Here is a 21794-nt window from a genome sequence, read left to right on the forward strand (position 1 = left end):
ACGTAAATGCAAATTGATCTTGTGATTCTTTAGCAATAGGTATGCTAAAAAACGCATTTGCTAAATCCAGGACACAATGGTAGGTTTTAATTTCCCTACTAAGAGTGTCCATTAAGGAGGCAATATTGGGTACGGCTGCATGGATGGGTGGCGTGACCTTATTCAGTTCCCTATAATCCACCGTCATTCGCCATGTTCCATCTGACTTCCATACTGGCCATATGGGGGAATTATATGAGCTGTGTGCAGGTCTTATAATACCTACTTTCTCTAATTCCTGCACTGTCTTTGATATTTCTTCTTGCCCCCCCCGAGAGTCTGTACTGTCTTACATTAGTAATCCGGCGTGGTTTTGGCAAACAAATGGGTTCATGTTTCGCATGGCCACTCAATATTGTCCGTATTGCCCGGATACTAATGTACCTCTGCCGTAGTCTGAACTCTCCCACAGTCGTCTGGAGAGCCAGACCCCATAGAATGTCTATGCCCAGGATATATTCTGGAACTGGTGCAATCAACACCTTATACTCCCGGGGCGGGAGACGCCCAACTCCCAATTTCAACCACGTTTGGGTGACTGGAATAGTCTGTCCCCCAAACCCACCAATCATCACTCTATTACCCTTAAATTTTGTTGGGTCTCCATATATAATTGACGTTTCTGCTCCGGTATCCACTAGAGCCATCACCTTCTGCACATTTGTCCTAGACCAAAATATTGTTAGTTCTACATAGGGCCTCCGGTCACATGTGGAGGCCCTATGGGGACCAGTGTTTTTTGTTAATCCATGAACTTTGCCAGATCCAAATCTTTTGTCACAGGCGGCTCAGGCACTGTAGCCCGCGACACCTGCGGATGTTTTTTCCTTCTGTTTGGTATTATAAAGTCGGCCAGATTCCAGGTTGTTGTCGGTGTTTCTTGTATAATTCGTACTCCCGATTTTCTGGGAGCACTCTGAAATTTTTGATCATTCCTAAGCTGTTTCCACAGCTGTAACAAAACATGGTTGGGTTGCCCATCAATTTTGGTAAACGCAACCCCAGCCCGTATGAGATCATTGAACATAGTCCTCCGGGATACTCGTACGGAGCCTGATGGGGGTATCAATGGAGCAGGCTTTTTAGTTTTAAAGGGGAAGGCCTCAGTGTCTTCCACTACACGAACATTGCGCCTGGTTCTTACGCGCTCCGTCTCCCCTAAGTCTGCCACTAACTGGGCTGCCTGCTGTATGATGGCCTCTGATGCCACCAACGGATTTAGTATGGAAACTAACATCCCATATAGGTGGGAGGGGGCCTGCTGCAGTATCAGATCTCTCATGCCCGCTGTAAATTTCTCTGTATCGGGGCTTTCAAAAGCGTCCGCGTACATAGCCTCCCGCATACCTAGTTCTCTGATGTATGTCTGGAAGGTCCTCCATAGAGGACCACAAACCAGTATTGAGAGGAATATTGGTTTTGTTAGGCCATGTTAAGCGGCACGCTGCCATCAACCAATCTATAATAGAATGGTTTTCATCATTGTAGTGGACGGCTGCATATAACCTTTGTCTCAAGGCCGGGCTTATTGTTATGGACGCTAATTTTGACATTTCTGTCCCATTCACTAAAACACTTTCAGCTCCTGCATCCCATAACCTTAGGAGCCATGATGGTATGCTTTCCCTTGGTTTTTGATGGAACCGTTGTACTAGGTCCATCAACTCATTAGCTGTATATGGACGAGCGGTCACATGGAGGTAGGTTTCAGCAGGGGGCCATTGGTCAGTGTCACGGTGTTATCCGTAAGAGCTTGCGATATACATCAGGTGTACACCTTACTCTATCAGGATCACGGTCCTGGTGTGGATTGTTAGGGACGAAATTGGGATCATACAGCATCTCTACTACGGCTGTTTCTCTCAAAATTTGGATGCCTTTCTCCATAGTGTTCCATCTTTCCACCTTAGGCTCCAGATCACCTTTGTAAGGATATCTATCCTTTACAGCCACTAGTACTCGTTCCCAGAGGGTAGCGACTCCATTCAGACATCTGACAATTCCTCTGTCGATAGCTGGGTCTCGAGCAATGCTTCCCAGTTGGTGGGCTTTGCTGTCATCTAGGGACACGATGCTGGCACCGCTGTCCCAACACCGCAGCAACCAGGTGACAATAGATTCACCCAAGCGCCGTACAAACTCCTTTCTTGAACCTTGTATTTCAGTCATCTTTAGGGGCCGACAAATAGTGGTAACAGTGACTCCATCATCATCGCTGTCTTCTCCATGTCTCTCACTTTTCTTAGTGGCCTTTCTAGGTGGTGGTGGTGGTGGTGCTGAGGAGGGCCCCTCGCCTGGATCTTCCTTTTCTTTCTCTGCTTCTCCTTTCCGTTCTAGGCGTGAGGATGGCCATGTCCATTTCTGGCCTTCCACCAGGGCAACCGACACCGATGCCGGTGCTTCCTGTGATTGGTCAGGTCTAACTTCGAGGCTTTCATTTTTGCTTTGGACCTTGGTTTGGAAACCATTTCTCTCCAGATTATCAATTATACCTCGATAAGCACAAGCCAGACCCCAAACAATACATTCCTTCTCAGATCGTCCTGAGTCACATGGCTCCTTACCTAAACACTCACTGAATTTCTCAGGATCCCACAGGTGCTCAAGATCAAAATTGCATAACACCGGGGGTCCCCACGCTTCTAATTTCTTTCCTAATTTTTCCCACCTTCCCTGCCATTCAGCAGTCTCTGGTTTTGAGGAACGCTCCCTCCACATGATGTAAATTACTATTGCAGAGAGTGCATTCAGAAAAACAGATAACACAGTTGCCAGGCTGACATCCTGAATATAGGTAAAGACCTGAAAAGAGTAACTGGAAACCAATCCAAATGCTGCATAATCTGTCACGTTAGCCAGGGTGTTTAGGCAGGAGGTACGTAACCCCCTCAGCACACTAAAGTAGCTGTATGCATACATTACTCCGGTGCTCAACATGAGGAGCTTAAAAAGACGCCAGCATGCTATAAGGTACATGAAAACTCTTAGTCCACTTAGCACCAGATTTACAATTGAGTACAAATACTTCACTGCCCGCATTCTCCACCAATAATTGTCACAGTGTTATCCGTGACAGTGACCCAAGGGAAACCGAGAAGGGAGAGAGGAGAGAAAAAGAAACTGTGTCAGTGGCCGCACGGCTGCCTGAGCAGAGCCGCGCTCCGGGAGGGGGAAAGGGAAACAGCGGGAAGAGATGGGTCTACAAGAAAACAACGGCACGATCTGAGAAGGAACGTTAACTTTACTAAATATAATAAAATTGAACAATTGAGAGATAAAAATTTCCAAACCAAAAGCTGCGAGCTTACGTTAAGGAGAAAAGTGCAGGGGAAGCACACGTGCTGAACCTCCATGGCAGCCCAGAGGAACTGCCCAGGCAGAGCGCTGCCTGGCATCTGGTGCGGAGCTCCGCCCCTCTGCTGCTCCCACAGCATTAACTCCTTAACTGCTGCATGATGCTCTGATGTGGAATACCGGCATCAAAACTACAAAACCACAACAGACAGGAGGCACCCCTGCTGGTCTATCCTGTACCTTTTTTGTTTTTTGAGTTATAATAGGCCGAATCTCGAATGGGTCCATCATAGATGGAGTTTTGAGATCTGCCTTAGAAATCTATTTTCCTGTCATATCTGAGTCTTCCTCCTCTGATTTTTGGGTGTCCTCTACCAATATACTCCGTATTTGTCTTGTGGGGACATTTCGGCCAGGCTTTTTGGTTGTTAATGTACCCAGCTGCTGCTCAAGTTTCTCAGTACGCTCTCTTAATAATTGATTTTCAGTCTCCATGTTAACATGTGCAGTATCTAATTTAAGTATGGCCATTACTAAAGGCCAGGCTACTGCAGAGGCGGCTAACTGCCGCTCCTTGGTAACGAGTATGTCCTTATCTAATCTGAGAAAGTAGTCAGTCAAATAAGATGGGGAGGGAGAGGCAGTCCCTGGAACCCGCATGGGTCCCCATTTCTCAATAAAGGATGCCAACCCATAGTAGGGTGACTCCACAAACCCTGGAATTAGACCAGGGATTGCCTGTTCTAGGGGGATAACGTTCTCCCCCCTGGTCCACTTAAGCATATTCTAAATAAAGGACATGCTGAGTAAGTATGGATGATTATTACTAGAGCTGCCTGGCTCACCAAGTGTGGGGTAAATAACTCCCAAGGATGATACTCTGCAAAGAAATAGTACAGGTGACGGCATATTTTAAGTAGTTCTATATAAACAGTATACAAATAATACAAAAGAAAATATGGCTCATCTTCAGGATGACAAGGCTTGCAGGGGACTCCACATGGGAGGGATCTCCAAGAAAAGAACCTTCCCTGGTGGTGGTCAGCCCTTAAATGGGGTTTGGGAGAGATGGAGCCAGGCTCCACCCCTTCCACTCACACAGGTATATCACCTTCACCTGTGGCCCCATGGGTGACTCGGTGCTCACCTCAGGTGACCAATCAGTGGTTCAGGCTGTGATTCAGCAGTTCCCATACAGCTTCCCTCTCCTTTTACTGAAACACCAGCAGAGCCCGACGAGGAAGAGCCCAGCAAAGGCTCAGAGCCCGATGAGGAGGAGCTAAGCAAAGACGCAGATGAGCCCAACGAGGAGGAGCCCAGCAAGTGTGTGGAGGAGTCCAGGAAAGGTGAAGAGGAGGTCAATGAGGAGGAACCCAGCAAAGATGTAGATGAGCCTGACGAGGAGGAACCCAGCAAAGGTGCGGAGCCCGATGAGGAGGAACCCAGCAAAGGTGCGGAGCCCGACGAGCAGGAACCCAGCAAGGATGGGGAGCCCGATGAGGAAGAGTCCAGCAATGAAACGGAGCATGATGAGGAGGAGCCTGATGAGAAGGAGACCAGCAATGGCACGGAGGAGCCCAGCAAATATGTGGAGGAGCCCAGCGAAGGTGCGGATCCCGACAAGGAAGAGCCCAGCAAAGGCGCGGAGGAGCCCAGCAAAGGGCTTCTAGTCCTTTGTGACTAGTCCTCAAATCTACCCCTTTGGGATTAAGAAGAGTTCAGATTTGGCCCTTTGGTGTTTGCACAGGTCAAACTTGGAAATTTCCCAGCCTCCTGGGATCACAACAGGTCCCCCAAAGAGAGTCCTTTGTGGGTAGTACACGTCAAACTTACAAAATTTTCTGAGGTCCTGGATCACTGCAGGTTACCCAAGGAACCCTTTGTGGTGACTAGGCGTCAAACTTAGACATTTTTCAACATCCCCATGTGTCGTGGTTTTATGATTTTTGGTACTGGTATTCCACATCATAACATCATGTAGTGCATTTAGAGTTAAAGAGTTAATGCTCCAGCTCCGTGGATCATTGATAGTTCAGGTATACCTGTCTAAGAAGAGAAGAAGAACTACATTCCCTAGAGGACTTTGCGATGCTTTGCATTCTTACGTGTTTACGCTCAGAGGGAAAGATAAAAACTGCGGTCACGGGACACTCTCTTTCCTTTGGGATTGACTCAGCAGTGGGTGCTTGCTGCTGTCCTCCTTCAGCGTTAGCGTAAGGCCTTCAGTTTATCAGACACTCTCTCTTGCTCATTTTACTTGATTTATTAGCTTTAATTCCAATTATATTGTATTATATTGTTATTTTGCTTTCCGATATCTATTTAGTAAATTAGCTTTCCTCCTCTGATTGTTGCCACTGTTTTGTTGCTAGGCCCATCTCCCTTTTCCGTTTCCCCCTTCCCCTTTCCTGGGGCGTGGGTCGGTGGGTCCCCTGCACCAATCGTCACAGAACCAGGCCGAACCTGCCCGTAAACCGTTGACACCATGTGACTACAGCTCACCCAGTGAGCCCTTAGGGGTCACTAGTGTTTAAATCTGGTCCTTTGGTGCCACTAGAGTTCAAATTCAGACCTTTGTGTTTACCACAGGTCAAACTTAGAAATTTTTCAGCCCTTTGTTACCACCACAGGTCCCACAGAGAGCCCTTTTTGGGTATTAGAGTTCGAACTTAGAAATTTTTCTACCTCCTGGATCACTACAGTTCACCCAATGAGCCCTTTGATGTTACTAGAGCTCAAATCTGGCCTTCCGGGGTTACCCAAGTTCAAATTCAAACCCCTGAAGGGTCAGACTGATGATTCTGGGACTGATTTGCATGTGGATGAAGTTGCAGTGTGTTTGTGTTTACAAGTGTATGTACATACCCTCCCCCCTTCCATGCAGCATGCCCCCATGCTGGAATTGTTTGAATGACTTGAAATCACTGATTTTAAAGTAACGCTTTACTGCATTGATATTTATTAATGGTATGCATGCAGCTATCTGTGCCTTCCTGCTTGCCCAGCCTCTGTGTGTTTATGCCTTGCTGGTTTATCAAGTGCCTTTGGTACTGGTGTTGTTACAGACCGACAAACAGTGGTTATACTTGGTAAATTTGCTTCAACTTTTGAGGAGCAATAGGGAACAACTATGGCAACCTGGCCATGCTGGGTGGCCATTCAGCCCCTAGACTGAGTATCTGTGCTGGAGTCCACTTAAAGGACTGGGTGATGGCATAAAGGAAAAATTAAATGCTACTATTACTTCTAATCATCATCAGCTTCACCTTGGTAAGGTTTCCAAGGCTTACTTACGTGTGTCCTGGAAAAGCAATCCTCAGATGCCATCTCCTGTTGCAGTGTCGCTGATGGAAACAACTGCTCTCCATTCTTTGTTCATAAAAGAGGAACAGGAATACATTTACTGACATAATATAATGTAGTGATTTAACAGCAACTCAACAAGAATGAAGACAGCTGGATACACTTGATTATGTAATGCGCAGAAGGTAGGGTTAAACACACACATACAGGGCCCTCCTGCTGAGTCACGAGGCTCAGAGTGGATCCCTTGCTTCTTAAACTCCTTGAGACAAAGAGCCAAGGAGCCTATGTGTGACCAGATCCTCTCCTACTCCAGAAGTGGTCAACAGTTTTGTCTAAGGGATAACACATGCACAGTCAATCCAAGATGTGGTCGTAGCAAAGCTGAAAAAAAACCCAAAACCAAACAACAACAAAAACCAGGTTATTAGTCACTTACTGAGGATCTGTATCAGCAAGGTGTCTTGATATCAAAGGTGAAAAGATTCTCTGCGCAGGCATAACCCTGAGAGGTACCTCTACTCACAGGTAGATGCAACCAGCTACTGTGCAGGAGAGCTCAAAGGGGCTCTTGGGCTGCTCACTGTTTATGGGGTAAAGTGACTGACTCACAGTTGTAGTGCTGTCCGAAGTTGGGAGTACCAAAGTGGAAGGAATGGAGTTTCTGTCCTGCAGCAGAACAGAGGCAGGGAAGGAAGAGCTACTTCAGGTTCAGGTGAAGCAACTGTAAGCATAGATTTTTACAAATGGATATGGGCCCATGTCTGATACTGAAGTACATTCTTCCTCAGAAAATAATACAGTTAAGAGAAAGTCACTCTTCTAGTCAGAACTCAACATTTTAGTTTTACTTCTTCTGTGTGGGTTAGATGTTCCTTCCATTTTGGGAACTCTAACTCTTACATTGTCCTCTTGTCACGTGCTCTCGCATATTGTTCGAGAATGAGAAGAACCCAGCTTCCTGCTCAGTCTCTCCTTACCTTGGTTTCCTTATTTCCTAGCATCTCCTGGGTTTGTAAATCGTCTTGGGCTCTTACTGGCATTCATCTGAAATGGCATCAGTTCACTCAAAAGAAGAAAAAGATGAGGAATGACACCATCCTGCAGGATTTCAAGTGGCTGGCAGTGCCTTTGTGGGGACAAACCTACAAAAGAAAACTGATTAGTCAGTGATGCAACTGATGTAGTTACACAGCTTCTAGGCTGTTACACTGGTGTATGCCTTCTGCTGCACTGTGCTGCGAATTTCTGATTTAAATCTGCTTCTTACTGCAAAGTTTCGTTGCACTTTATCATAAAGACTACTTTTTATCTAGGAAAACTTAGGGATTGGGGCTCAGGTCCCTGCAGGTTGCCTGCAGGACTGAGGGCATTTTCACAAATGCATAAAAATCCTTTTCACTTCGTGCCTCAAGTGTTCTGTGCTCTGATGCTAAAACAGCTGAACACTTGCTTCTCTATTCCTTCCCTTTCAGAATGTCAGTACTGGGGCTCAGACCTACAGCTTCCCAAAATGCCTTTTGAAGAAATCATGTACGATGATGAGAGTGCCTACAAGTGGCTGTGCACTCTGAAGAAGACAGGAGTTGTGCTGCTAACAGGAGCTGCTGCAAGACAGGGGGAGTTGGTGAAGCTTGGCCACAGGATTGGTTTCCTGCGTCTCACTTTTTATGGGTGAGTTGGGCTTTTTAATGTCCCACTTTGACAGCTATATCATTACATCCAGTGCATGTGAATTCAGATTGCTGGACTTCCCTTGTGAGTTAATTTATTAAGACAGGATGAATTTTTCCTTGTCTGCAGATACAAGGACAACTCTTACTGAAAAGTCACAACCAGTCCTACAAGGCAGCACTGTGTATCCCATGAGGCTATGCAGAAGGCCTCTTCCAAATTGCTATATGCACAAACAACTATGGACTCTGGCCTGGGTTGGAAGGGACCCCAAGGATCATCAAGTTCCAACCCCCCTGCCACAGACAGGGCCACCAACTTCTTACATAGATTTTGTAACAGATTTTCAGTGATCAAAGATGCAGTAACTCTCCTGTGCTCTGATTGCACAATCTCACCATGTACTAGCTGGCTGTTAACACATTTGCTCTTTGCCCCTTCATTGTACAGGCCGACTTGGCAAGTGCAGGACAAAGCAGATGCCAACAACGTGGCTTACACGACGGGGAAGCTGTGCTTTCACACTGACTACCCTGTTCTGCATCATCCACCTGGGGTAAGGGGAACCTACTGGTCTGGTATGTGCTTTTAATACTGCTTTCATTATATCCAAGAAGCTGGGGATCTAAATGCTGCAGTCACTTTATGATGTCTTTGGACAAGGTGAGAAGGAGAAGCAATTGGAAGAAGTATGATTCAAGTGCTGTATTGCCTTCTACAAACTGCCTGAGGTTAGATACGTTTTCACCCTTTCATAAAGGGGCACCGTAAAGCTGAACCACCACAAGAAACACATGCTCACCCTGTCCCTGTCTCATCAAAGCCCAATCCACTTCATCAGGGAACTGAAAAGTAACAGAAATGCGTGCAAAGGAACAAGGTCAATCCTGCAAAGGTTTGCATCAATACCTACAACTTCCCTTTCTAACATTTCAAAGTACTTCATATCATTTTTTTCTATAATTAAGTAAACAGTCAGTTTGAAGTAAGTGCTGGATTAACATCATCTATTATAAAGTCATTTAGATGCTCTTCATTTACATAATACTAAGAGTAAGAATAGTACAGAACTTTGTAGCTGAGCACTGATGTGAATTAACTCAGTCTCATGTGTGCCAAGGCTCTCACTGCTACCAAACACAAGTAAAAGGGCAAAACCTTTTTCAAACAGGCTGAGAAGACAGAATCCAAAGGCAGTGGGACAGGAGGGCAGGAAGCTGCTGCACTGTGTGGATAAGCTATCTTTGCAAGACAATGAAGATTAGAGGAGGAATAGCTGTCTACTGATCTAGAGCTGTTTCCTCTTGCTTTATGTTGACCAAGTCCCCTCCTGCACCAGCAGCTGTTTGGGCCTTCTCTCGAGGGCTATGGGTGCAGTGCATCAGGAGACTGTGACAAACTGTTCTCTGCCCCTCTCTCCCCATGTTTCTGTTTTTCCTCCCAGTGGCTGTTGTTAGCATTGTATTTTTAAAGGTAGCTGTGTTGGCATGACAGACGTACACTGTCTAGTTTGGTCACGATTAATGTCAACATCCCAGGGAGTTCTGCTTGATCAAACTTAACACTGCTTCAGAGTTCACACTTCCTATTCCATCCTACTTCTTGGCAATTTTACTATGAAGTGCAATTAAACTTCCTTAATCCTATTTTATTACAGACACTGGGCCTGTTGCCTTCCCTAAGCCACCTTTCCCCATGCGAACAGATATCTCACAACGCAACAGCAAAGTAATACTCTTTGCAGAGATAAGGAAGGAGACTGCAGCAAAGAGCAGTCTGAGAGAAAGAACTGACTGCAGAGACTTGCAGGAAATAATAAAAGGCTGCAAGTGTTAGAAGATATCCCAAAGGGGATGCATTTATGAGCTTGGTACTTCAATTTTCTGCCTGTGTGATAATAGTTGCAGAGTGCTGTGAAGCTACAGCAGTCGAAACTCAGTGTTTTGCTGGAGAAAAAACAAAACCACATAGATATGAAGAGACTGATTCTAAAGGACTGTTAAATACAGAAGCTAATTCTTGGAATGAGATCTTAATTTATTACAGGTTCAGTTTCTCCACTGCATTAAGCAAACAGCCACAGGAGGGGAGAGTGAAATCGTAGATGGATTTCACGTAGCCAACAAGCTGAAGCAGCAGAATCCTCGAGCATATCAGATCCTGTCCTCTACTGCTGTAGACTACACGGACATTGGGATTGACTACTGTGATTTTGCCGTGCAGGGCAAACAAAGGATCATAGAGTGAGTGACCTCCATCCTCACACAATTACTCTGGAAACTAAAATTGCTGATGTATGTCCAGTGGAACATGTGTTGGTAGGTCTGCTCCTGCCACCTCGTGGGGAAACAGTGGTTTCACTGGGTCTGGGTTTGCATCTTCATTGTGTGGAGGACTTCTTTTGTCCAGCACGTTATTTTACCTCATCACACTACAGCATAGCTTTCCTTATTTGGTCTCTCCTGCACGAACAAGAATTTGTGGGCATTAGGGTGACGTCTAGGTGCAGAACCGCAGCAGCTGGGCTTGTTACTAAATCCCAGTCCATGCTGTGTCTGCACATCTGTACAGTGCCAAAGAAAGGGATGAGTTGGAAGCATTCAGACTACGATCAGATAAAAGGATCAGATTCACACTATAAAATTGATTTTGGAGGAAACCAAGTGTCTGCAGTTTTCTTCTGATGACCCCTTTCCCTAGTCAGAATTAATTATCAAATTCCTATCCAATAATGATCCTGAATGAAAGAAACAAACTTTTCCTTTGACATAGAATTGCATTTAGTTGTAGAAAAGCACTGAAACTTAAACAGAAGAGTTCAGTCATTTGTTAGCCACGTCAAAAAGTATATATTTTTGTTCCTTCCCTCATCTATTTTGTAGTGTGGATTACAGAGGCCAAGCAGCTCGCATCAATTTCAATAATGCAACAAGAGACACGGTGCTGGACATACCAGTTGAAGAAGTGCAGCCATTTTATGCAGCTCTAAAGGAGTTCAACGATTTATTGAACAGCACAGAACACAAGTTTACTTACCAGCTGAAACCAGGTCAGTAAGTTATTTCTCTTTGCGGTGATTTTTCACATTTTTCCTGACATGTCAAAACACTCTAGCACTGCTAGCTCTATCCTGGCACAGACAGGAAACTTCAGCCCTTCTGTCACCTGTTTTATTTCACTGCTGTATCCTTACATTCATTTCATAGTTTCTTCTTCCACTGCTTCACTATAAAGAAAAAGTTTGTGATGGGGAATGGAGTTGCTTATCTTTTTATGATAATGACAACTCATGCCACATAGGAAACTTGTCTTTTCAGTAACACCTTGTCACCAGCACAGCTGCTGGGCCACCCCAATTCATCACATGCTATGTGACCCCAACGTCATCCCTCTGCTTCATTTGATGCACCACAGCCCACCTTGTTAGTGGGGCACCTTCATAACTGCCCGAGGAGCTGCAGAACAGCTTGAGAATCACACAGACACACAGTGCTAAGGGAGACTGAACAGCTCTGCAGGGAATGCAGTTATTGCTTTGCGTAGGCACTGGATGCCCGAGAACAGGGCTGTGTTCTGAACATTAGATGCTGCACAAATGTACTACAAGCCAACCTATGCGTATTTTTAGTGAGCTTGGCCTTTATTCTCAGTTCCTTTGCTCTCTGACTATAAAATAAAGATATGAACAGTCTCTCACCCCTCACAAGGTGTTACATTAGTGTATCTGACTGCCACACACACTGTGATGCTACTTGCCTTAAGATATCTGCGAGGAAACTAATTATCCCCTACTCAGAATATGCAGTAAAATAATTTATAAGATCCCATAATAAATGGTAAAACAAAATACTTCACAGTACCATCAATTAATGCTCCAAAATGGTGGTAGAGGGAAGGGAGAGAAGGAAAGAAAGAGTATGAGGTTACTTAATTAGAGATCTATCATAACAGTGGCACACAAGGGAGAAAAATTAAAATGGCGAGCTGGCCTTAATTACTCCAGCTCCTAATTTCTAATGACTTGGATTTGTACTCTTAGAACTCTTTTAACAGGGGTAGTAATGCAGGATGCATATTGTATATGTATGCATATTGTATATGTTCCAGACTACTCTGGAACTACTTCACTTTTCAAGTGAAAATCGCCCTTGTGACTTTGGTCCCTTTTGTCCTTCCCAGGAATTTGCAGTTGTGCTTGCATTCAGGATGTGCTTTTCTCTGGAGTGTAGATCCCCTAACACTTCACTCAATTGTGCCTCTGAGCTGTGGCAAGTCTGCATGCCCCTGGGGCTATATAATGCACTAGGCTAGGCCCCAGCTGCAGGCTCTCAGTTGCTCTCTGTATCTAGCATCACCTCAGTACAGCTTTTTCCAAACAATAACTATGTGGATACACGAGCTAGAAAGTTAAAATGAAAGGTGTGTGTTGTACATTACTTAGGGCCATCTTTCTTGCTCTATTTGTCCACACATCCCAGCATCTGGGAAGAAAGATGTAGTCTCTTTTATTGGCAGAAGTTCTTTCTTTAACAGGGACCTTCTTATAAAGAAACATGTCTAATCACATTGTCCAAGATATCCCAGCTGTTTTCTTTTCTACCCGTCCATGAGATTGGCCAATACAAGAAAAGAAGCAGAGCTGGAGAGGGATCCGCCCTCTTGTTCGAAATGAGCACTCCTTAGCTGTTGATAGAGATCTACCTCAGCGTTATCAGTTTGAAGGAATAAAACATACCGAATGTCAAACTCTGTGCAATCTTTTTGCAGGGGACATAGTAACATTTGATAACTGGCGCGTGCTGCACGGCCGCCACAGCTACCAGTCGGGCTCCGAAGTGACGCGCCACCTCGAGGGTGCCTATGCGGACTGGGATGTGGTCATGTCAAGGCTCCGGCTCCTCCGAAAGAGGGTCCTCAATAGAGACTGAGCATCCTGCTGACCAGGGCAAAAAAAAGGCTGTCATCTTGTGGGGCTGACTGGGTATCAGGCTACTTTGATTCGCCTTCACAAACACACCTGCCTCCCTAGCAAGCTTGAAGGAATGTCAAAGAAAGAGTGTAGAATCATTACTTACTAAATGTTTGTTACGAACAGCACCTGATATAAATAGTGAGCTATTTTCAAAAAGGTGCCCTTTATTGCACAAATCACGATCAAATTCATTACAAAAATAAGCGACTTCCACTTTGGAGATAATTAGCTAGACAAATCTTTCTAAACAGAACCACAGTTCAACACAATTCATTCAACAAGTGCTATATTCTGTATATTCACTATACATGTGACTGTCACAAGCGCCTGACAAACAAGATGCAACCACGCTCAGGTCCAGTTTTGTTACACCAAGCTCAAGAGCATAACTTCAACAGAGGTGGTCTGCAGGACCACAGAATCACAGAATGGCTTGGGTTGGAAGGGACCTCAAGGACCATCAAGTTCCAATCCCACTGCCATGGGGCAGGGTTGCCAGCTGCTAGATCAAGTACTAAATCAGAATGGACCATCCAAATTGGCCTTAAACATCTCCAGAGATGGACACTTCCCTCTCAGTAGCGTTCCACCTAGAGATAACACCATGCAAAAATCACTGACATTGGAGTAGTATGCAGCAGCTGAGCTCTGCACCACTGGATTTTCTTCCACATTCAGACACCAAATTGAAAGGGAAAGGTTTAAAATATGTACGTTCAATACGTCCAGTGTGTTGATTCTTTACCGACCTTCCCACTACAGTTAGCAGGATGCTGAGAGCCCAGCTCAACCGACACACCTCCACTACTAGATGTGCTCCATTCAGCTGCTTATTTTCAAGTTACTGCTTGAAAACCAAACGCACTATTGCCTCATCCTGGCAGGCTAAAAGAGCAGAACTGTAACTGTGGAATCAAGTCACCATAGAATTAAATTTGTTAAGAAAATAAAAAGCTCACACAACCCAAAGTGAGACCCTAACTTAAGCTTGCAAACTCTCCCAGATGTCTCAACTCAGAAAGCAAATAAAACAAATTGGGATTTGGGTGTGAGTTGGCACAAGGTGGTTTGGAGCCAGTCCTCCTTAATAAATAGTGAAATGCTTTTGTTGAGTTTTGAAGTGACAGTAACGCGATGCATAACAAAATGGGCTTTTAGCAGGTATTTGACTTCCCAGGGTGTCCTTTAACTATGGAAAGAACAGGAAAGTATTTGTTGTCCTTGCTATGAAAAGGGGGAAAGGTTTACACCTGTATTCTATGAGACACCAGCAACACTGTGCTTTAAGTGATATTTTGCTTTGAATGATTTAGTGAGAATTTCAGCTTATAACTTTTCAGCAAGGCATCTTGGGATTAATAAAGATGACTGATTAAGAGGAAAGAGATTTTCTGCTTTTATTCTATACTTTTCTAATACCTGTTTTATTCATATGTCTGATTGATTATTAAAAGCTATTACAGAACTAATTATTTTGGGCTCATGCTGTAAACTTGAAATTGCTTTTGGTAAAAGCTGAATCAGTAAATACCTTTTTCACGTACACTTTAAGCTTAGTGAAGACCTTGTTATGTCACATCAGATGCCAAAAAAAAAAAAGATGGTAAAAAACCAAGATGCAATAGGAGTTTCCCTTTTCAACACCAAAAAGGAAAATAACTGGAAACTGCTCATAAGAAAACCTGTTTCTACATAACAGTGGATTAAACTGTTGCAGAAGAAATTGTTGACACCAGGGGACCAGTTTCAAGACCACTCTTCCTGTGATTCTCTTACAGGCACCCTGAAGGAAACACAGGCAGTTCTGGGAGCTGCATTTGCAGCTTCTCACTGACTCCACACCACATATTCTTACTCCACATGTCCCTGTGTCCAGCAGCACGCAGCCTTACAGAACTGTACTGAGGAAATAACCTGTGAAGTTCTCATTGACTACACTCTCTTTGACACTATTTGAGTTCTGCTTTTGCAGAATAGATCACCTGGAAACTTGTTCTGTCTTACTGTTTGGAGATTGCATTCCAGGGTGCTATGCGTCCCAGTTAAATAAATAAATAGGCAGTGCAAAAGGGAGATCATCAGGACATAATCAAGATCATCACAGAGCCCTGAGCCAGGTTTCTCACATTGTGCTACACCAAAGCTTACTTGAAAGGTGGAAGAAATGTTATATGCACCACGCACACAGCTCTTTAGTTCAGCTGAAATGTTAGCCACTCCATAGCACCTGTCCCACAGCTTTTTTTCCACCAGCCTCGTATACACTCAGCCATCAAAGAATAACATCACCTACAACATTTAGATCTGCACATGCCCACAATCTGCAACAACTCAGGGAGAAGAGAAGGGTACAAAAGAATATGCTTTTGTAATAAAGGTCACCTAAGTGTCCACTGTTTCAAACATCAGGGCATGCAGCACTATGCTGGAAGACAGAACTGTTTTCTACTCCCACTTAAGATACCCTGTGTGATTCCCAGGTCAGGAAGATAATGTCCTCACACCTCACATCCAAACCACAAATCCCTGTTTGGAGTAATTTCTGAAACAATAAATAAACCATGTTTCACACTCAGCTCAATCTCCTTTATCTAACAGCAGCCTGTGTTAAAAACCAGCTCTGTTACACACCACTAAACAGACTCCTGAGAGCCCCAATCAGCCTGGAAAACTCTTACACACACAAGTTTTCTTGATTCACCAAAGCCAATATGTACCTAAAGCTGACTTCACATGGACAGGATCTTTCTCCAACAACTCTTAACAGGAGCAGGCAAGCTCTTCAAGCATCATTCGCTGCATCCATCTGCAGGCTGAAAACCAAAGCAAGCCAGCAAATTTTCACAGTATACCACAAACCTGATCAATTAAAACACATCCAGCAATTTCTTAAACCTCCCACACTCAATGCAATACGGAAACTGGACTTACTGATGACAGAAGGCTCTGATCTCCCTTACAGTAGGGCTGAGAGCTGGCTGAGGCCAGGAGGAGACTGTGCACCAGGGCACTAGCACCAGTTGCCCCAGGGAAATGTGATTAGAAACTGCAGCTGTGTGGAACAAACAGGTTTAGTTAGAGGCAGGTGGTCCTGGCACACAGAAGAGATGAGACACTAGACTCCTGTGCTTTACTTATTTTATTTTCAGTGTTGTCCAGTAAGATGCTAACTCAAGACCACTGAACGGGGTGATTCAGACAGTAGGAATTGATACTGCCAAACACAGCCTTTCTGGAAATCCTTCTAGCAAATGATCACACCATCTTCACTGCTGTTTGTCTTGATAGATTTCAGATGCACAGTTACATTTTCTTCTGAACTGTGTATGTTCCCTCTCAATGAGAATACTCTCTTGAGTGTCTGAGTCTCCAGCTGCAGAAAGTGTTCCTAACTTGCACAGACCAAGGGTTGCTACCAGGCTTAAAGAAAACAGCATGCTCCACTCTGATCTAAACCACCAAGCTTGCTTACTGCAACGTTCAATGAAGTCCAACTGACACCACATTAACTTCAGTTCACCACTGGAATTTCAGCTCAGTTGTCCATCAGCTGCTCAAAAGTCAAGCAGGCTTCTCCTGAGTACTTACAGACACCCCCAAGCCCCAGACAGTGTATGTGTGCAGCACCGCTGGAGTACTCAGCAACACTCTCTGTGCAGGGTTAGATAAGATGCAAGATTTTGCCTGCATGAGTCAACCTCCTCACCCTGTTTTTCTGTTAGTGACTTTAAGACCTTGTCCCTACATGAAAGATGTACCCATAAAACAACAGGTTGCATAAGATGGAGCTTAGATCAGTGCCCACAATGAAGTTACAATTGGAAAGTCCTTTTTTCTTCCCAGTCTGTGTTCACAAGGACAGCTGCAATGTCCCAAGAGCTGCTTCCCCTGACCTCATGCTTCCCCTGACCTGAGCATAACTCAGCAGTGTGCATCACACTGACTATGCATCCAAGCTGTAAAGCACAGGAGAAATCCATGCAATCATTCATCTCATTTTCATTAACAGAGGCTTCAGTCCTATGGAAGAGATTCTTACCTACCTTGTGAGGGCACTGCTAATTGGAGTGACAGCTCAATTGACAAACTAATCTCTGTTCCTTTCTATTTTGCCTTAAGCTTATGCAATTGGGACTGAATGCTGCACATTCTCCAAGTCACACCACCGAATTACCATTACCAGCCTCCTGTATCTTCTTGGAGACACATAAAGAGATTATTTTTTTCTTTCCAGTAGAACTGTCATTAGGTGGTTTTCAGTAGTCAATCTATTACAGTGATCATATTGTCTGAAGAAATGCAAAGTCCTGTGCTTCATCTACACCTGATTGCACACTTCAAAATCAGGAAAATCCTTTTGTGTGTGCATTCACACCACTCATAGCAAGATTTGGCTCCATAGGTGCTTATTACCTTATTTGATACTTATTACAATGGAACTTTGCAAATGACAGTCACAGGAGCCAAAAACAGAAAAACAAACAAACGAACAAACAGGAAGCCTGCAGCTGATCAGAGAGCTGAGCAACATGCTTGGATTCTTGATGGTAAGGTGTATAGCAACTGCTAAGTCATGGTCTGAACCACTGACTGAGTACCTGGAGACTTGGTCAGCCCTGGGAGCACAGGTGAAGGCAATTCACCTGTGTGACTGGAAGGGCTGGAGCCAGGCTCCACCCCCCCCCCCCCCCCCCACCCTTAGACCTCATTTAAGGGCTGGCTGCCACCAAGGGGGGTTCCTTGTTAGAGTTCTCTCCTTTGTTGAGTTTTCCCTGTGAGCCTTGATTGTGGGAAATGGGTGAGCATTGCATTTTCTTCCTTCTTTGTAATACCTTCTCATTGCTTTAGGCCTGTTGCTGTTACATGAGGTTACCAGTCAACACTATTTTCTAAAGCAACCAATGTTTACCAGCTGTCTTATATTGCCAGGTATATTGCATTAATGTGGGTGAAACAGTAGAGAATATGCATGTCCCATTGTGTCGCATATTCACGCAGTCTCTGTCCTGGCTTCTTCATTATTCTCTCCTGTATGTAGGTATTGCAAATGTGAGTACTGAGATGGTTTCACTGGGAATTTGGCTTTAAAAACCAGTATTTCCTGTGGATCTGTTTTTGATTCAGAAGTGATGTGAGAAGCTCTAATTCTTCAGTGTGTTCTGTTGTTTCTGTACCTATTTCTCTCTTCTCTACAGCAGATTTCAGGGATTTGCTGCTGTCTTATTAGAGGTTTTCCTCAGTAAAACAGCTTAAGTGAATGATGTTGGCACATCTGATCTAGACATGCTTTGAGGTTGTTTTTATTTGCCACCAGGAGGTGCAAATGTTCTTCTCACCAGCATTGCTTTAGTGCTCATTATGATTACCAGTTGTATTCAAGGAGGAAGCAAACTTCTTTAATTCTTTTGTTAGTATTTTTTCTTCATTGTTCTCCCTGCACTCTTTCCTACTTGCTGGCAGTGAGGTCTTTCAAAGCCCTCCCCAGATGTGATTTTCTAGCCTGTCTTCCGTTCAGTTTCCTCTCTGAGTTAGCTGTGAGTTGCTGCTGGCAGAAATATTTGGTAGTACTTGCACACTGGAAAACATACATATCATGGCAGTAACAACACGCAACTTCTATGTGTGCTCTGTTAGCATCCTTTAAATGGTGTAGCTGGGCTCTATGGTGGGTCCTGCTGAGAGCTTCCTGCAAGCCACACAGTGAAATCTGAGAATATAATAAAATGCCTGAGCCCCACTCCTCAAATGAGTAGGCAGCCAGAGTTGGTCACAGCCCTGAGATTAACAGCACATAAAAAGAGAAAGAGCCCTGTCCTTCTTACATCATGCAGATATGTAAGCCTTATGGACAGGTGGAGTTTCTCTCCTATGTTCAAACCCCAGTTTAAATTTATCCCTTATGAGAACTGGCATCTGAACTGAACCCAAAGCTAAGAGGAGGCATTCCTTCCATGCAGGAGCAGCCAAGGGTGTAAGATATAACCACAGGGTGATGGCAGGCTCTCAAGATTAGGAGATCTCACTGGACTTCTGGTGAAGGTAGCTGAGTTTTTAGCAGGTTGAACTTGTTTCTACACTTCTAACAGTGAGGTGTTACAGCAGCAGCTTGGAGCTGAATCCAGGAGGCTCTTTAACACTAACTCTATTCCAAACAATTTTCTCTTTACCCTTTACACACAAACATATGTGCCCATACAATCAATGGGCAGCCCAGTAATGCTACAGTATGACTGCTATACCAAGTCTGCAAGACACTCAGCACCACTGAAACAGCCAGTTCCAGTGCTAATCCATGCCCCACCCCACCTGAGCAGCCTGGCCTCTAACCTCCTCTGCCATTTCTATCTGAAGAAGTAGGCAGGGTTACCTGGATATCCCCTCTGCTTTAGGAAGCAAGAATCAGAGTTAGAAGCAAGCACAGTTCACTGTCTCTCCATGAGGCAGACAGCACCATACCTTGTTTTCCCCTGTGCCTATGCTCCCTAAGAAAGAAGGGGCACCAGGAGGTGGTCAAAAATCTCAGGGTCTCACAGTCCATGAGCTGCAGCCTCTCAGGTGGTGTCCTGGCTTCTTCCTGAGACCAAGTTATCTGTTAATGAGAGGAGGGAGGAAAAAACATGAGACAAAGTGGAAGCTGATAGGCGTTTCTACAGAGAACATGTTAATGATTAGCTGGCATCAGAAGAACTGCACAACTTCTTTTTTACTCCTGTTCATTTTAATATTCTTAGAGTCAGGTGCATGCTTTCTTTACAGTTCAGGAATTGGCCAAGCGAGGCAACTTTTGAGACTTCTTTCTCTCTCTCATAAATAACAAAACAAAAAACTCAGGAAAGGTTCTGGGTCTCAATGTGCAGCTAACTTTCCTAGGATTAAAGTAACACTATTAAAGGAATATTTCCATAGTCATTCCATAGTTCATTTATGGCTACGCATATCTCAGTTCAGCCCTTACAAACAGCAACACATAGTTTTGTAGTTAGCAACCTGGACTCAGATAATGCTCAGAGTGAGGAGAAAAAAGGACTGAAATGCTCCAGGAGTGTGTTGTATGTGCAGCATGGAGACATGGCAGTGAAGGAAATGCTGAGGGTTTTTATCTACTATGTGTATGTTAATTGCCAGTTCCAAGGACAAACAAGGAAAATGCAAACTGAAAAAAAGCTTCATGTCCTCTTCATTAACAAGCAGATACACAGACACCAAAGCATGCCTCTCATTAGCTCTGCAGTTATTTTAACAGCAGATCTTGAAGTATCAAAGACTATGACAGCATTATTGAGTATAATCTAAGTTCACTAATTTGCACCCTCCAGCAGACTCTTAAGTACAAAATTGCAGGGTACTTCTTCCTAAATATGACCTCTAACTGAAAAAAATATTTTCTAGAGCTGAGATTACTGTCTAGTGTTCAAATGGAAAGGAATTAAATAGGTTCTGAGAAATAGTTAATTAGAAAGGCACGCTGCAGTTAGCAGTTCTGGTTCCTTTTTGCCCAAGTTTTACAGCCATACTGAGAATCAGGAACATTAAGATCTGCTGAGAAATGGTTTCTAGAACATTTTTATCTGTTGAGCCATATTCTGAGATCTCTCAAGTGTAGGGCATTTTTCCTGGTGATTTTAAGGGTAAATCTCATGAACATTTGGGTAATGGATTAACGTACTGTACATGAGCTGTGAAATACAAACCCAATATGTAAACATCATTAAGTGCTAATCAAATCATTTAAATGGATGTTTCTTTAATGTAGGTGATACATTTCTACCAGGCTGCTATCTGAGAATGCATAACTTGAGAGTCCTCATCCTCCTCAGTTTAGTAGTGTCTCAACATTGAGTTAAATGCTTCTGACCAGAATTTTCCAGATCTGTTTGGGTTAATCAGAGTACAAACTCCATCAAAAATTTTGATGGTCAGTTAGGATTAATACAGCACCAATATACATTGATTTTTATTGGAAGAATGAAACAGTATCCAGCTTTCTAATTAAGGGATAGTTTTAACTAACTCCATGTAATATGCCCAGGATTGTCTAAGCATCCAAGAAAGAAGGATGCACACAATGTGAACCAAGGCTAAGCCTCACCTCAGCATAGAGGAAATCAAACTAAGTGCCTGATTGGCCATTTTAACTTACACTCTAACCCTAAGGCAGACTTTTGTAGCTGAACTGAGAAAGCACACCTACCCCAAGAGTGATTGTTAAAATATTGGTTTACCTGCAAGGGAAGCTCTTCTGCAGACCAGGAACCAAATAAAACATTGGGAACTTGATGCCCATGTAGTCTGGAACAAGACAGCAGCAACTCAGCAGAAGGTATAACTTGTATCACTTATAATTTTGCAGATACTATGCTGGAAAAAAAAAAAAAAAACAAATGTTTAAAGAAGTTAGTGACCACAGTGATGGGTTTGTTTTGAAAACCAGAGCAGAATACAATGCTTAGTTCTGTTTAGTAATGAACAGCATGTTTAGCTTGACTCTGCTAGTGATTAGAAACATTTCAAA

General features: G+C 43.9%; 1 protein-coding gene across 1 annotated transcript in view; it reads left to right on the forward strand.

Moving 5' to 3' along the window:
- BBOX1 (gamma-butyrobetaine hydroxylase 1) overlaps positions 1 to 13256 on the forward strand; it is a 34180-nt gene extending 20924 nt beyond the window's left edge. The window contains exons 3-7 of the mRNA XM_065755425.1: positions 8112 to 8310; positions 8761 to 8866; positions 10357 to 10553; positions 11193 to 11359; positions 13078 to 13256. Coding sequence (XP_065611497.1) covers positions 8112 to 8310; positions 8761 to 8866; positions 10357 to 10553; positions 11193 to 11359; positions 13078 to 13238 — 830 coding nt within the window. The 3' untranslated portion in view covers positions 13239 to 13256. The remainder of the gene's footprint in view (positions 1 to 8111; positions 8311 to 8760; positions 8867 to 10356; positions 10554 to 11192; positions 11360 to 13077) is intronic.
- Positions 13257 to 21794: the final 8538 nt, after the last annotated feature.

The sequence above is a fragment of the Cyrtonyx montezumae genome, unplaced genomic scaffold (genome assembly GCF_038088225.1).
Source record: "Cyrtonyx montezumae isolate F1298 unplaced genomic scaffold, pur_monq_1.0 scaffold_10, whole genome shotgun sequence".
In the NCBI taxonomy this organism is placed as follows: domain Eukaryota; kingdom Metazoa; phylum Chordata; class Aves; order Galliformes; family Odontophoridae; genus Cyrtonyx; species Cyrtonyx montezumae.